The following is a 15,602-nucleotide window of genomic DNA, read 5'->3' on the forward strand; positions in this document are numbered from 1 at the left end:
TACTCGACTGCGTTAAATATCTGATCAATATGACACAATTAATAGGAAAAAAGTGGGTTTTGAGGGCGTTTTTCTTTCTTTTTCTCAATCAAACTTTACACCTTACCGGTAGCATTGACACTTTCAGCAAATGCATGCATAATTTTAAATGAATTAGATACCTTTTAAGATGATATGCGTTGTATCAAACCTTTAAAAGAACTATTAATAATATAAAGCACAATTTTGTTTCTCTTCACAGTTTTCCATACTTTACATCAGGATCGCCTGTGGATTTTTGATATCCAATAAATTCTGATAACAGAGAGTGTGGAAAGGTCTGATGCAATTGGAAGGAGTCAAGTGTTGAAAACAATGTCCTTTCAAATGTTTAAATGTTTCACATACTGAATTTCAGAAATAATATAAATGTTAAATAATCTAGATTCATCAGTGTTTAGTAATTAATTAAACGTATCATCTGTAATCAAGAAACAGTAATGTCCGGATTAAAAGGTTTTATTGTAAGAGAAACACAAACAAACGGTCTACAATTCAAACAAATGAAAAAAAAAACGTCATAAATGCGTACAAAGGGTTACACCTGTAAGATATATTAAAAGAACATACCTCTGTCGAATGAATTTTTAATACATAAAAAAATATGCACCGATATAAATGACAAAGACCAGACTTATTCTTTAAAAATTTATTAATGACGGTCCAATAATTAAAATATAAGCCATCAAAATCTCCAATTAATTTAAAAATGTACATTCTTATTTCAAAACAATTTAGTTGCATTCCTTTTCGTGATATTCTCTGAATTATAAGGTTTTTGCTACTTCATCTGCCATGGCAACCAACGACGCGAATACCTCCTCGGAGTTTGGCACTATTTCCTCTGGTGGAAGGATGAAGCCAGACCTTTTCAACTGTGTAGCAGGACGGAATTCATACGCGTAGGCATACTGCACACCGGCTACCGCTTTCGCCCAATCATTAGAGGCTCCCGAAACTGCATCTGAAAAAAAGGCAACAACAAAATACAGCAGATATACAATCGCCATATTCGCTAGCCAAGGGTTTTTGGTCTACTTTGCTCCCTATTATGGAAAGCAGAGTGGACCGAAAAACCTTGGCTAGCGAAGATGTGCAATCGCAAAACTTTTGGGTCTTTCCAGCAGAGACCATAAAAATTACTTCAGACGTTTTATTATATGCGGATGTATATATTTCGTGCAAAATGGAATCGCTTCCAATCTATTTATGTATTGTCCAGGTTTAGTGTATATTTCTAAAAGTTATCATTGGATTTGAATGATTTTGTCTTATGTATCGACTGGTAACACCTATACGCTATGGTTGATATATTGGACATTAATTTATTATTTGTAAATCAACTCTTCTCACAAAGAATCTCCGGTCCATTCCCCACGATGTATTCCGTGCCGTACACAGACGTCAAAGCGTCGGCAGCAATAACGGCTACGTCATACTGAAATATAAAAATAACCAAATAGATACCTTATAACTTTAAAACATTGAAGATATTTTAAGCACAATTAACCCTACATGTACGATCATTAAACAAGTCTGGGAATCTAGCGTATGTAAAGCCCCCCCCCCCCCCCCCAAAAAAAAAAAGAAACAAACAAACAAAGAAACAAAAATAACAGAAACCAAACAAAGTAAAAACAAAACTAGGGGTCCAACACGTATAGATTTATAAATTCTAAATCACATGACTGTAACAAAATCCTCTGCATATAAAATAATTTTTGTATATACAAAATTTTTGATTTTTGATGCTGAAAATGAAGATTTCAGGTATAAGTCTATGTCAACTAGTTGGATTTGCATGTGTGTGTGTGTTTTTGTCTTTTGTTGTTGAATTTTTACTATATTTAAATTAAGGTATACACATTAACAGAAAGGGGCGAAAATAAAACGAGGGCGAATATTTCCCTGAATACACTGTCAACTGACCAGTTCCTGGTAGTCGGGCGGTAGGTCCGTGGTGTACCCCCACGGTACCAGCAGCAGCTGAGAGTATGAGTGCCAGGACAGGTAAATCTTGATACGACCCCCCTCAGCGAGCACAGCGTCCCGGATGTTCTGTGTCTCCTTCTCCGAAAAAGGGGCGGGGCCAAGATAGACTTGACTGCACGGATCAACACTTACGCCTTCATCTGTAGGAGTTAGAGAGCGGATATGAATAATTATTATACAATTATAGTGCTTTGCAGGTATATCTTTAGAGTTCTTAATTAGTTGGTAATTTTGCGTAAATATGCACCATATGTACTAATTAATAAATAACCCTTTTTTTTTAATATTCATTCTTTTCACCATTAAATACACAAACATGCATATAATTGTATATGAAATATACATCAAACACACAAACATATGATCTTAATTCCTTAACAAGTGTGAAGAAAATTTGATTATTAGAAAAAAGAATTTATGATGTGTAATAACGTGTCCCCCGCCCCCCCCCCTCTCTCTCTCTCTCTCTCTCTCTCTCTCTCTCTCTCTCTCTCTCTCTCTCTCTCTCTCTCTCTCTCTCTCTCTCTCTCTCTCTCCACAATACATACTCCCAAAGTCGACGTCAAAATTCCTGTTGCCGTCCACTCCCACACATTTTTTCCCCGGTCCGGGCTCTGCAGGGCGTCGATTTTTCCTCCACAGTCGGTCCTTTGTAAAAAAAAAAAAGATAGAAAAGTTACTGTATACAGGGTTACTTTATAGCAGCGTAATATTTGCCTTTCTATACATGCAAACGGTTTCACTTCTCTTAATTAAAGTACCTCACTACACCTAAACTTTTACTTTTTAAGACACTACGTCACAAGATGGCAATTAAAATGTTTTGTAAAACTGTTTATATCGTTAGATTTGGTTGTATATCGTCGTATGTCAGTGGTTATAGTATTGGGTTTCTGAACCGCAGATATTGAGTTCGAATCCGCCTGGAGCTTTTGTTCATGTTTACTGAATTGAATTTTCGAAAATGTAATTTTTCATCCAAAATTGCAATTTTTTTTGCCTTTTTGACTTACATACTTCTTATCCATTATGATATCTATCACAATCAAGTAATTTTCTGCTGATTTGAGAAAATATTTCAAGGTGTAGTGAGCCACCTTGAATTCACAAAAATATGTTATAAGAGAACAGAAGACAGCTTTGGCTTGATCAAGTGAATTTCTAAACGAGACAATTATAAAAAAGTGCGCTAAATAAATTCTACGCTTGTGTGTGTGTTACTGTGTATGTGGGTTGCTGGGTTGGTGAGGGTTGGAGTCCGACAAATTGTGTACTAGCTAACTATAATTACATTAACAGTTTTCAAACAGGGATCGAGTGTACTTACATATACATCACTTACAACTAATATCATAAAATTTTTGAATGATACAAGTATATGATTATATGATATGTTTTAAATCATAATTTTTCTCTAGCTATGTAGAAGAATAAAACAGTCATGTTTTCATTTATTATAATACACATCTGTGAACTTGCGGAAAATCAGTTTTGATAGAAATAGATATCTTCTCTTCTTGTCAGAGGACGTTAACCCCCCTCCCCGCCTTTACTTCTCCTATCCTGACAACGAAAAGTGTTTTTAAACTGATTTTATTAAAAAAAAATAAAAAAATAAGAAGACAAAATAAAAAGACGCAATTGTTTAGTAAACTCTTGTCAAAACATCCGATTTAGTGTCACTGAAAGCATAATTACATGAATCAACTATTTTGATTTTCAATGTGAATTTGATATTATATAAATAGTGCCTGTTTGGGAGGGTAACAGTTGAAATTGACACCCTGAGAAAACCATTGTCAACCGACGCGAAGCGGAGGTTGACAATGGTTTTCGAGGGGTGTCAATTTCAACTGTTATCCTCCCAAACAGGCACTATTTATTTTGTTATACTGAATGTCTTTTTTAAAATTTTTAAGAAAATTTTACTGCTTTTATATAGGAATAACGTGAATTCTACAGCGAACCGTACGCGCATAATTTTTCGCGCATGTAACATTATATAAATAGTGCCTGTTTGGGAGGGTAACAGTTGAAATTGACACCCCGAGAAAACCATTGTCAACCGACGCGAAGCGGAGGTTGACAATGGTTTTCGAGGGGTGTCAATTTCAACTGTTATCCTCCCAAACAGGCACTATTTATTTTGTTATACTGAATGTCTTTTTTAAAATTTTTAAGAAAATTTTTCTGCTTTTATATAGGAATAACGTGAATTCTACAGCGAACCGTACGCGCATAATTTTCGCGCATGTAACATTTTTTAATGTTACCCGTTGCCAAGTGCGTTGCTAACGCTGAGGGTAATAGTAAATATTATTAACTGCGTCTTAACCAATCAGATTTCAGTATTTAACATGAAAGTATAACAATTTTTAATGTTACCCGTTGCCAAGTGCGTTGCTAACGCTGAGGGTAATAGTAAATATTATTAACTGCGCCTTAACCAATCAGATTTCAATATTTAACATGAAAGTATAACAATAAAAGATATTACATTGTCACGTCTCAAAAGACTCTATTACTGTTGTGCAATTAACACCAACAGTTGTGTCCCTTTTTATATTTTTGAAGGCAAATCTTAAATGCAAAATGAAACCCTGTAGTCTTAACACCACTTTTTATCCCAACCCACATCTCAAAATCAAGCTGAGGAAGTTGAATATGACACTGATCAATATGTATAATATCTTTTATTAGTTTATAATAAGAGTAATTAATTTGTAAGAGTCTGAAATATTTACACCACGACGAACAAAAGCAATGAATTACCTCTATAAGCGAATATATTGTCAGTCATTATCGGGAGCCAAAATAAAATCTTCGGGAAAACTGATACAGAAGAATCAATGCATTATACTACAGACTGCTTGACGGATTTGATTCATAAATTACCTTTCAGCGACTAGATCCGGAGGCGACGGAAGAAAAAAGATCTTATATTTACATTTAAACATTTTTTTTGTATTTAGTTTTTTTGTAAAACTTTGGAGCGAAGAGGAGTTTTGGATATCATTTCCCAAGATTTTCCAGGAAAAAATGGTCTTTAATTGTGGCACCACCCACTAAGGGGAGTCATGATTTAAAAAAAAGAAAACAACATCAAAAAAACCCCTGAATCTATACTTACTTAGGGTGCTTTCATATAAGTTACAAATTTTCTGACTAAATGTTTATGTAAAGAGGAAGTGCATATTGTGACACCGGAGTTATAAATTTATAAAAAAAATCAATTCATGAGGATGCTTCCGCACAAATTTCAGTTTTTCTTGTAAAAGAATTAAGAAGAAGAAAACATTTCTTCATTTTCACAAATTTTAAGTTTAAATACACGTTAGCCCAATGCTATAATTTTTTAAAAACGTTCAGTTGTGTTTTGTTTTTCTATTTATAATATGTTTTACGGTGCGACCGTTGGGGCGAGCACAGCATGTGATCAAACAATGAATTATAATAAATTAATAAAATAAAATTAACAACGTGAAATTTGAATGCCACATACCTATTTTTCAGTAAATTTTCATTATTCATAGTTTATAAGATTTGTTATAATTGATTTATTTATATGTAGAACAATAGTTTAATCTCAGATACAATGTTGATAAATAATAAAGATTTTAATATATAAATATTCATTGCACTGCATCTCCTCTTTTAAAGTGATTGTGATTATGATTGATTGATTGATTTCCCCCCTTTTTTTGCAGTAGACATTTTTTCTTAAACTTACATATAAAACTTGACTCATCATAGAGCTCCCCCCATGCTAAATTTTTTTTCATTTTTGTCAATTTATACATAGAAAATTGACTTACCATGGATTTGCCCCTCCACTTAAAAAAAAATAATTAATGTTTAATTTTATTTTTAATTTACGCTTAAAAATATTTGCTTATCATGTTAAAAGAACATGGTGTTGTCCCCCCCCCCCCCCCCCCCCGCATGTAATAAATGGAAGTGAAAATAAAGAAACCATTGAACTGCTAAAAAGCTGAAGGATTAGAATTTTCATGATTTATTTTTCTTTTTGCTTGCAAAGATTTTTTGGATGAGGCTGCCATCCACCCACCCACCCCCTTTAAAAAAATGCGTTTCAGGAAATTACCGTAATTATAGTGAATAAAATATTTGTGAGCATTCATCCAAATTAGTGCAATTTACAACTGTTTCCTGTATCTGAAGAAATGTCCTTATTCGTCAGCTGTTCTTTATCTTAGCCTTTGCAAGATTTTAAGAGGATTTTGGTCATTTCAGCAGATTTACAATAACTTCAATTAGAGTAATTTCCCCTTATCAGTGCTTATTGTGACGTCAAAGCTGACGTTGGTTAAGTTGTCGTCTTACTCTTTAAAACTCCCCATAGAAATAAAAGTATGCGAAGTATACTGTTTTATTTACTTAAAAAGCATGATGTTCTTAAAATTACACATCTTATAAGCTTTTCAAAGGTTTTACTTTGATTCTCGGGAGAACGTGATGTTGGAACGTGAGGTTGGAAACCATTGGTACTATGAATTGTGGGTCAAAATTTACTGACTCCGAAAAAATATATCGGATCAATGTGTAAACGTTTGTGACGTCACACGATTATTTTTGATTGAAAGTGTACTGAGGTGAACTTTAGAGGTAACATTGACTGTATGTCGCTTACATCGTTATTGTTCTTACTGTCTAAATTTGTCTTGCTGATTCTCGTGAGAGTGTGAAGTGATAAAAATTGCCATGATTACAGGGAACTACTGGGACGATTAAAACGATGCATTACTGGTCCGATTTACTGACGCCAAAAAAATCCGGTGAATGAATGTGCAACTAGTCCGAATTTTCTATTCACACACGCCTTGCCGGTAGAGCTCGCTTCACGCCGGCGCTGCGCGCCGGCGAGCTGCGCTCGCTATTAGGTTATCTTTACACAAGTATCATTTCAAGTTAGCATCGTAAACTCAACACAATTCGACATTTTGTTGAAATGAATTTATTTTCAACTTTCACTTTTTTTTCCAGAAGGCGTACCCTACTTTGTCATCCATCCATATACACAACTACGTGGGATTTGAACTAAAAAATAACAACCAACCGTTTTTTAGTATTGCTATCATTTTCCGTTTTGCCAAAGCTCGAAAGATGTCTGACAAAATCACAGCGAACAGCAATTATAGCGAATTTCCAACTCGCATTCAATTCCTTAATTTTTCGGCTTATGTAACCTTACGGAGATGCTGCAAGACTGCTTGCACAATTTTTAGAAACAGACGAGTGTAAAGAAAGAATCCAATAGTTTTCAATTTGGCAACACCGCAGGTTCTCTTGACTCCTTGTCGATTTGATGTGTTCCAGAAATGCGGACCTAGCGACGCATTCGTTTACCAATATCTCGCTTCTGGAAACCCCCAGTCATGCGCTTCTGGAGCGCAATTGCTTAACCTTAGGATTTTTCACCTACCGCTGCAGGTTCTCAAGTTTGAATACAAACTTGAGGGACTTTTGCCAGTTGAAAGTTTCTTTTAGATTCTTCGCTGAAATTTTAACTTTTTTGTCGTTTTCAAGGCAAATGCATGTTAAAATTCCATATATTAATGAAAGTGACATGTTTGGATCCAGTATAGTTTTTCGGTGGGGTCCGAAAGATAATTTGGTTCGGCACGTAGCATTGTTTATGACGGGGACCAGACTCATCCAAAGAATCATTACGAGCAAAGAACAAAACAAAACAAATAAAAAAAGATGCTAGGTGTCTAGGTACTCAGTGAATTTAACGAAACTTTGAATTGACTTACCCGCTCATGGCTGAAGACGTATCCATCGGGGTTAACGGTCGGAACTATGTGAATGTCCCACGTGTTCATCAATGACGTCACCTTCTCGTCTATATTATACTCTTCCAGCAACTGTGTATCAAAAAAGTTGCTGTAATTTCAATTGAGCATTAAAATTAATATTTTCTTTTTTGAAAAACTGTACTTTCGTAACTAGAAAGATATGTGTGCGCACACATAGTGAGTGATGTGCGTATTTTTTAAAACACTATATCAAATTGTTAAATAAAGCTAATGTATAAAATCATTCAAACATAGATAATTTTTTAAAATCTACAACAGTTTAATTTTTTATAAGATTTGAGAGGGTCCCTGAAAAGAAAAGCATTGATTTTTTAATGATCTAATCGCGATAATGTAAGATTGTGTTGTGCGGTGATTGTGACCGTGCGCGATACAATGCAGTACGTCTTTTCTGAGATTAATTATAATGTTTTGATATCGAGTATCAACGAAATGAATCTAGACATAATTGCCGCACAGCCCAATCACTCAGATAATAAATTGACTTAATTAATAAAAGTTTTTCGGCATGATCTAAAATAGCGAATGCTTGTAAGTTTGAATATTGGACTCTGTTGTTTATTATTATTTATAGAGACAGTTAGGCGGCATTTTGATGACGTCATGGATTATAACCTTGTTTATGATGTAAACAGCTGTGGCGGGAACGATCCACTCCCGGGCGTGTATTCCTCCTTCTATCCAGATGACCGGCTTTGGGGTCCCCATGCTGTTTTCCTTTCCAAGCTTTAATATTACAAATGTTATGTCAAATTTATCATCTACATGTAAAAACTATCACCTGGTAAATTTTGTCCTTAATATGTTTTACGGTGTGACCGTTGGGGCGAGCACAGAAGGAACCACACATCTGTCATCATTGTTAAATGCAACCCGTGGACTTGCCCTAACCCAAAAACTTTGGCTTTGTCTCGAAAACTTTTACCACTGCAAGGAACCCGAAGTTATCAAACTATTATTCCAATGTTCCTTTCCTAGGCTTATACACTTAACACATTACCACTCAGTGGCTTGGGAAGCAAATTGAAAGTGGTGGTGGTGGGGGGGGGGGGGGGGCTAGACTAATCCTCAGAAATCTTGAAAAGCAAAAACAAAAAAACCTAATTCCCAAAATCATGAAAATCCTGAACCGGGGGGGGGGGGGGGGGGGACTTTCTTTTGCGCTCGACAGTTTTCGTAAATTGTCGGACAAATTTGGGGAAGGAAATGACGTCATATGTCAGCAAAAGTTCAGATAGGTACATTTTTTTAACGTAAGCATATGTGCTTTTTACTTCAATTTTTTAAAAGTATTTTTTATTGTTAAATGAAAATGATGTATGCGATTTAGAGGTAAGAATTTTCTTTAGAAACGCTTCCTGTTCCACCATGTTGCTATGCACCGCAAAGGATTATTGGGATATGTAGATCTCTTTCATGCGGGTCCACAAAATTTTCTTTGAACAATGTGCAGATTTCAACTCGAATTTCCTCAATTCGTACACGCTGTCTGTGGAGCTCGCTACGCGAGCGGCGCTTCGAGCCGCCTCGCAGCGCTCGCTATTAAGCAAAGTATACCCAATATTCGCCAGCCAGGTGTCCGATTCGTAATTCTTATTGACCCGGAAAGATGATAATTACCAATTGGTCACTTTGCTAATTAAGATTAGAATCAACGGTAAATTAAAAAAAAAATTGTCAGTGTGTTTTTCTTTAAATATTGACAACAATAATGTGAACTGATGAGATGACAAATGATTTTACAATCAAGATAAATAAACATTTAGCCATGAAAATATTCCACCGCACGCAAAACAAAATCCAAAAAAAAAAATTCGTAGACTGTAGTGGTTGAAAATTTGTATGTTGTTTTTCTAAAACGGCAATAGAAGGCCAGCGATAAAGTATCTTCGCTACCGAAGGGTTTAGCAGAGTAGATCGTCAAACCTTGGCTAGCGAAGATTGCGATACAGCAAAAGCAGGTACATTAGTACTTAGTACCTTCATCATCTTGGTTTCTCGACCCTCCCAAGTCAGACCAATGGACTCCACGGTGGCCAGGTCTGGGTAGGACATAGCCATCTGTGACATCCAGTCATTGATCTGTAGAATGATAATTACAATGGTAAATCCAAACACTGGGAATTTAAAGTCTTGATGCCTCGACTCATGTCATTCGTGGGCAGCCCTTCTTTACTAATTTACATCCCTTAAGAAAATAAATTACATGTAGAAAGACAGGCACCAATCTGTAGATAATAACAATTGTAAATCCTACTACTGTCGATTTAAATTCATGTCGGCTCGATTCGTGGCATTCGTACCGTATCCCTCTACTAAGAAAATTTCGAAAGAGTTATCTTTCTTACTGAATTGGAAGCCGATGCATCCAGGAAATAACATCCCCACGACTAAGAAAAAGGGTAAAAAACCCATTATCCACGAAAATTGACCCAAATATTCAAGTATGTACCGTATAAAAACACTTATTTATATTATTATGTACAAGTTACATCAAAATCAATTACTTCAACTGGGCAAGGGTAATAATCGTTAATGCAATCTAAATTTGAAAAATACAATGTACTTGCAAATATTTTCTATTAGCTAAACTAACTTTCAACGTCCTGTTTTTAATAAAAAATATTTTCTATTAGCTAAACTAACTTTCAACGTCCTGTTTTTAATAAAAAAAATTTTGACTATGTTTGAAAATTGAACCCCAAAAATTTAATTGATTTTACAGTTAGCATAAATTGTTATAAACTTCGTGGAATTTTATCTTCTGTATAAAAGTCAATCAGCACATCAAAGTATCATTGCAATGATAGTCCCGTGATATATGTCCTGTTCACCCTTAAAAAAGGATATTTTCGGTTTGTATAGATGGTCCATAACACTAGAGCAATTGCTTGAGAGGACTCAAACCAACATCCGTAATTAGTACCTGGTCATAAGTAGCGTAGTTTCCAACCACTGTGTCGCCTCCCTCTTCTGCCATGGCTTTCATTGCAGCTTTCTCATCATCAATGTTCCTTAAACAATGCCCAAGAAAGGAGACAATGAAACGTGTATGTGAACTGTTAAAGAGGTTTCACTATGTCTCCATGCACCGTTAGATCAATTTTAACAAGACTTTCTGTAGGACGTAACTCTTATTTCTTGCTTCAGAACAAGTTATAATGACGCTTGTTTTGAGTGAAATATGCATTGATGGCGTAGCATAAAAGCCAGACAAATCTTTTTGATTTCCAAGAGCCATGGTCGAGTTGCCAGCAATGAAATAGACAGGCCTACGTCACATTGCTGTTTGATACAACTACCAAAAGTCCAAGCTCTTGGTAAAATAGTTCCATTAATATTTTCGAACACCATCATGGAAAAAAACTTTGATTATATTTGACAATTTCTTGTTTGATATTGATTTACATGTAGTTAAATTGACACAATTTTGATCTAGATTACGATTTGTCAACGCAAATGGAAAGAGTGCTTGTATAGGGTGAACGATTCACACGGCCCGGCACAAAAACAAAGTTCGAATATATGAATGCACTTACTTCTGTAGGTTGTTACTCAGGATGTTGTGATGGATTTTGGCATCTGTGACTTTCTTCATGAAATCCCCAAATTTCTCACCTTGCACGTGGACGTCAACATGTGCATTCTTTTTGGGCGGTGTCCAGAAATCTACCTAAATGTGTTTTAAAAATCATAATGGATCATATCATAATACTAACTTAACATATATAATAATAAAGCCATGCAATAAAGAGCAATAATTTAAATCAAAACGGGATATTATTACACTGTAATAATCAGGCACAAGTGGGGGGAGGGGGGGGGGCGACTCATCCAAAAAATCTTCACAGGCAAAAAAAAAAAGGAGGAAAAATGTTACTTTCCAAAATCCTGAAAATCCTAAACCGGGGGGAGGGGGGGGGAGTTCCTTTTAACTTCAGAACTTATTTTTTATTTTCAATACAAATCTTAACATGGTCCAATAAAAGTGGGGGGGGGGGGCAACTCCATCTTAATTCAATTTTTTGTATGTAAATTTCAAAAAAAAGTGGGGGGGGGGCAGCCCCCCCCCCCCCCCCCCCCCCGGCCTCCTCCTGATGCTACGTATACGTGCCTGATAATATGATCTAATCTTGCAAGGCCAAACTCTGAGCTCGTCTATCCTTAAAAATTTGAAAACAAAAACCGACCTATGCCCGTATTAATATTCCTCTTTATGACATGCTTATGATATTATGACATAGGAAGTTTATCTAATACGTCCTATTGTAGAATATGTCAAAGCTTCCCGTAAATAGTTTAATAAAAACCCATGCTTCTGAGTCAATCTTACATTTTCTGTCGTCTGCATCTGCTGTAGGAGGGTCACGTGTTCATCAGTATTTGGTATCAGTTGTACCAGCTTGTCACTGAAAACAAATTCAACAATGATATATGAAAATATTTTTACCAATGATTTCAACATGTCATTTTAAGCATTTAAAGCTTTATTAAACGCTAAATAGAATGTCATATAAAAACCAAGCACGAAGCATCGGGGCTGGAGAGCGTGAGCATGCAAGAAGGGGGGGGGGGGGGGCGGGGGGGGGGGTGTCAATATTGAAAGTAATGTACTAGAGTTTCTTTGACGTGTAGTTGTACACAATTTATGAAGCATTTATGAAAACCAACTTTTTAAATTCTTATGTTATTTCAATTTTGAACTTTGAAGAAATAATTTATAATTATGAAGGATTTATTCTTATGAAGCCTTTTTAAGTCTGTTATTGTGATAATGTATGGCTTTCCTTCCTGTATATTTCTGCATAACTTGGTTAAAATTGGTTGATCAAAAAGGAAACTTCACCGAATCGACTCAAACGATGGTCGCCAAAGGAAAAAAAAATCTTAGTAAAGATTTATCATGTACATGCAGAGATCAAGGTTTTGGGGGTCGGGGGTAGGGGGGGGGGCTCTTTAGCTTCCAAATATCTGTGCGCCCTGTGTTGAAATCTATTAAGATTTCAAGCAATTCCTCAGTATTTGGGAGCCACATCTTGGTGCAATCGATAAACAAGTTAAAACATATATTTCAAATACATGTTGCAAGTGTTACAAACCCCAAAACTGTGAAAGCTATTGTGAGAAATCGTTTGTATTTTACCCAAAGATGGAATGGAACAGAGACATAACTCTCAATAAGTAGGTCAGCAGTCGGTGACCGTTTACTGAACGCTTCATGCGTTCAGTGAAGTTGAAATTGACACCCCTAAGAAACCATTGTCAACCGACGCGAAGCGGTTTCCTCGGGGTGTCAACTTCAACTGTTATCCTCCCAAACAGGCACTATTTATTTTATTATACTGAATGTCTTAATTTTAGAGAATTTTTTACTGCTAAAAGTGAATTCTACGGCGAACCGTTTGCGCATAATTTAAGCGCATGTAACAATTCGTTGTGTTACCCCGTTGCTAAGTGTGTTGCTAACGCTGAGGGTAAAAGAACGGATTATCAACTGCGTTTAAACCAATCAGATTTCAGTATTTAACATGAAAGTATAATAATGGTTATTGTCATACCTCGATATGATTATTCTATTTACATGTAACGGGTCATTTGATTGGTCTAGAGAGGGGCGAACAACAGTTAAACGTCTCCCGGGAAATAAATATCGTGTCTTACCTCTTGGGAAGTCTCTTAATTTTTCATTCCAAATTTATTAAAAAGCCAATATAATATAATCACAAATATTTAATTATTTAAATTTTTTTATCACAAAAACCAATGTTGCTACATTTAATTCGGTATAACAAAACTTTTATTGCATGAGTGTTCGGGATACATGAAGATTTAGAAAATCATATTTCCCGAGGGCTTTAAAAATTCATGCAATAATTGTATAGAGATCAATAAGTGAACATATTCTAGAGAAATTAAAATTAATGTGCATACACAGTTAGTATTTAATCATGATAAAATTTATTGTAAAAACTCTCTTTTAATTTTTTTTTAAATCCATTCAATTGAACTTTCAATTTTATCAAAGGTAAAACAGATTCATCAGCTAATGTTATAAAGGCAATTCATTCAATGATTTAAAATGTGAAATCAATACTTTACATTGGAACGGAAAGGCACTAAGGTTGTTGGATAATGATACTTTTGTTCATTTTGTAAATCAATTTCAAAAAATGAAAAAAAAAAATGAAAAGAATCGATTACCTTGAAAATCACACATTTTGATTTTCCACAAAAAAAAAAAAATAATAATAAGAGATAAGTTTCATTGGAGAATACATACATAAAAAATTGTGCGTTTTTGAGCGGCTGTTTTACTCGATTATATACTAGGTATATGTATCGACGTTTGCTTCAAATACTACTATTTTCACTAAACAGCAACAACATTGTGGTATTTTTTAAAAATGTGAAATATTTAGATGATAAAAGTAAATTTTTTTAATGGATATGAGCGGCAGTTTTTATTTACAAAATACCGGTATTCTTTTTCATTGATATGTTATTCATTACTTACTGCAAAAAAAAAATAAAAAAAAAAAATATATATATATATTTACACGTTTGTAATTTATATCTTTTTAACAAAGGTTTATTAAAGATGTTTTGGTTTTTCTTTAAACTCTATTGTGCAGATGTATTGGGCTTTCCCTTGATGAGATAATTTTGGTTCTGATTAGGAAGCTGGATGCATTGGTCAATTTTTTTTCAGATTTACCTAAAAATCTGAAGTGAAGAAAGAAATCCGTTAATTTTACCTTTAAGTTTGGGTTTTCTTTTTATTTTTTGATATAGAGCTCTTGTTTGGAAGAAGATCAATACAGTCTGAAAATAGCCACGGCCATTGATCCTTCTTTCATTGCATTGAAAATAATCGCAAAGCCAATAATAACTTTTTCGGTAACAATTAAACTCATTTTTATTTGTACGTTCAAAGTAAGGTGTTAATTTTTTATATCAATTAATACCAAAAATAAAAAAAAGTGAGGATAATTTTAGAGGACAAAAATACAAAATATAGAAAAAAGAGAAGACAACACTTGACTTTGAATCTCTTATGCCAAATGCCTATTTGATTTTTTTGGTAATATCCACAATTTTGAATTTCTAACAAAAACTTTAAAGTAACGAGACATCTGCTAGGGAGAAGTATATGCAATTTCCTACCCTTTTCACCCATCCTCAGTCTCAGAAGGGCAAACAAAAAAACCAACCAAATTCAAACATAAAAACTGACAAATGACCCCAAAAAAAATCAAATGAAAATCAAGAAAATTAAACAATAATGAAAATAGAGATAACATACTTGAAATAACTCTTTTGCGACTCTTGATCTGCTATAGCGGCGTAGAAAAGAACCAAGAGGACACAACTCTGCAGGACTTTCCTCCCCATCTCTCAAGGTGTCTGTCTACCTTTACTGCGGTAAGCTGTCGATTTAATCAACTTATATATGCATTTTATATAACTGACACATATTTCTCCAGATGAGTATCGTCTTAAAATACTCAAATAATAACTAATCTGCCGAAAATATCAATAAGCACACTACTTAGAAAATAGCCCCATCATGCCTTAAGGGTCTCTGTCTGTCTGTCTGTCTGTCTGTCTCTCTCTCTCTCATTTTTATGTCTGACTCCGGCTTTTCAAACTAAATTACATGCAGAGCTCACAAAAAATACTGCTTGTTGGAATTTGTTTATTATAAAAAAAAGGTAACTATCAATTCATAAC

At 34.8% G+C, this 15,602-nt stretch overlaps 1 protein-coding gene across 1 annotated transcript; it reads right to left on the minus strand.

Annotated features, from left to right (window-relative positions):
- Positions 1 to 656: 656 nt before the first annotated feature.
- LOC105345633 (carboxypeptidase B) lies at positions 657 to 15,318 on the minus strand. Its single transcript, XM_020074219.3, has 11 exons — positions 15,175 to 15,318; positions 12,205 to 12,280; positions 11,411 to 11,544; positions 10,798 to 10,885; positions 9,852 to 9,953; positions 8,487 to 8,597; positions 7,809 to 7,919; positions 2,580 to 2,679; positions 1,969 to 2,171; positions 1,393 to 1,477; positions 657 to 1,003 (listed from the first exon to the last, which is right to left on the minus strand). Exons 1-11 carry the CDS (start codon positions 15,261 to 15,263, stop codon positions 807 to 809), a joined length of 1,296 nt encoding a protein of 431 aa, XP_019929778.3. The 5' UTR covers positions 15,264 to 15,318; the 3' UTR covers positions 657 to 806.
- Between the last annotated feature and the right edge of the window lie 284 nt (positions 15,319 to 15,602).

Source organism: Magallana gigas, chromosome 1, assembly GCF_963853765.1.
Source record: "Magallana gigas chromosome 1, xbMagGiga1.1, whole genome shotgun sequence".
Lineage (NCBI taxonomy): Eukaryota > Metazoa > Mollusca > Bivalvia > Ostreida > Ostreidae > Magallana > Magallana gigas.

What these genes read in the sequence shown, in the direction of transcription:
- LOC105345633 (XM_020074219.3), bottom strand. Translation starts at nt 15,263, where the DNA reads ATGGGGAGGAAAGTCCTGCAGAGTTGTGTCCTCTTGGTTCTTTTCTAC. An exon ending in TCGCAAAAGAGTTATTTCAA is followed by an intron (nt 12,281 to 15,174) that starts GTATGTTATCTC and finishes ATTTGTTTTCAG; the next exon opens with TGACAAGCTGGTACAACTGA. An exon ending in TTTTGACGTCGACTTTGGGA is followed by an intron (nt 2,172 to 2,579) that starts GTATGTATTGTG and finishes TAACTCCTACAG; the next exon opens with ATGAAGGCGTAAGTGTTGAT.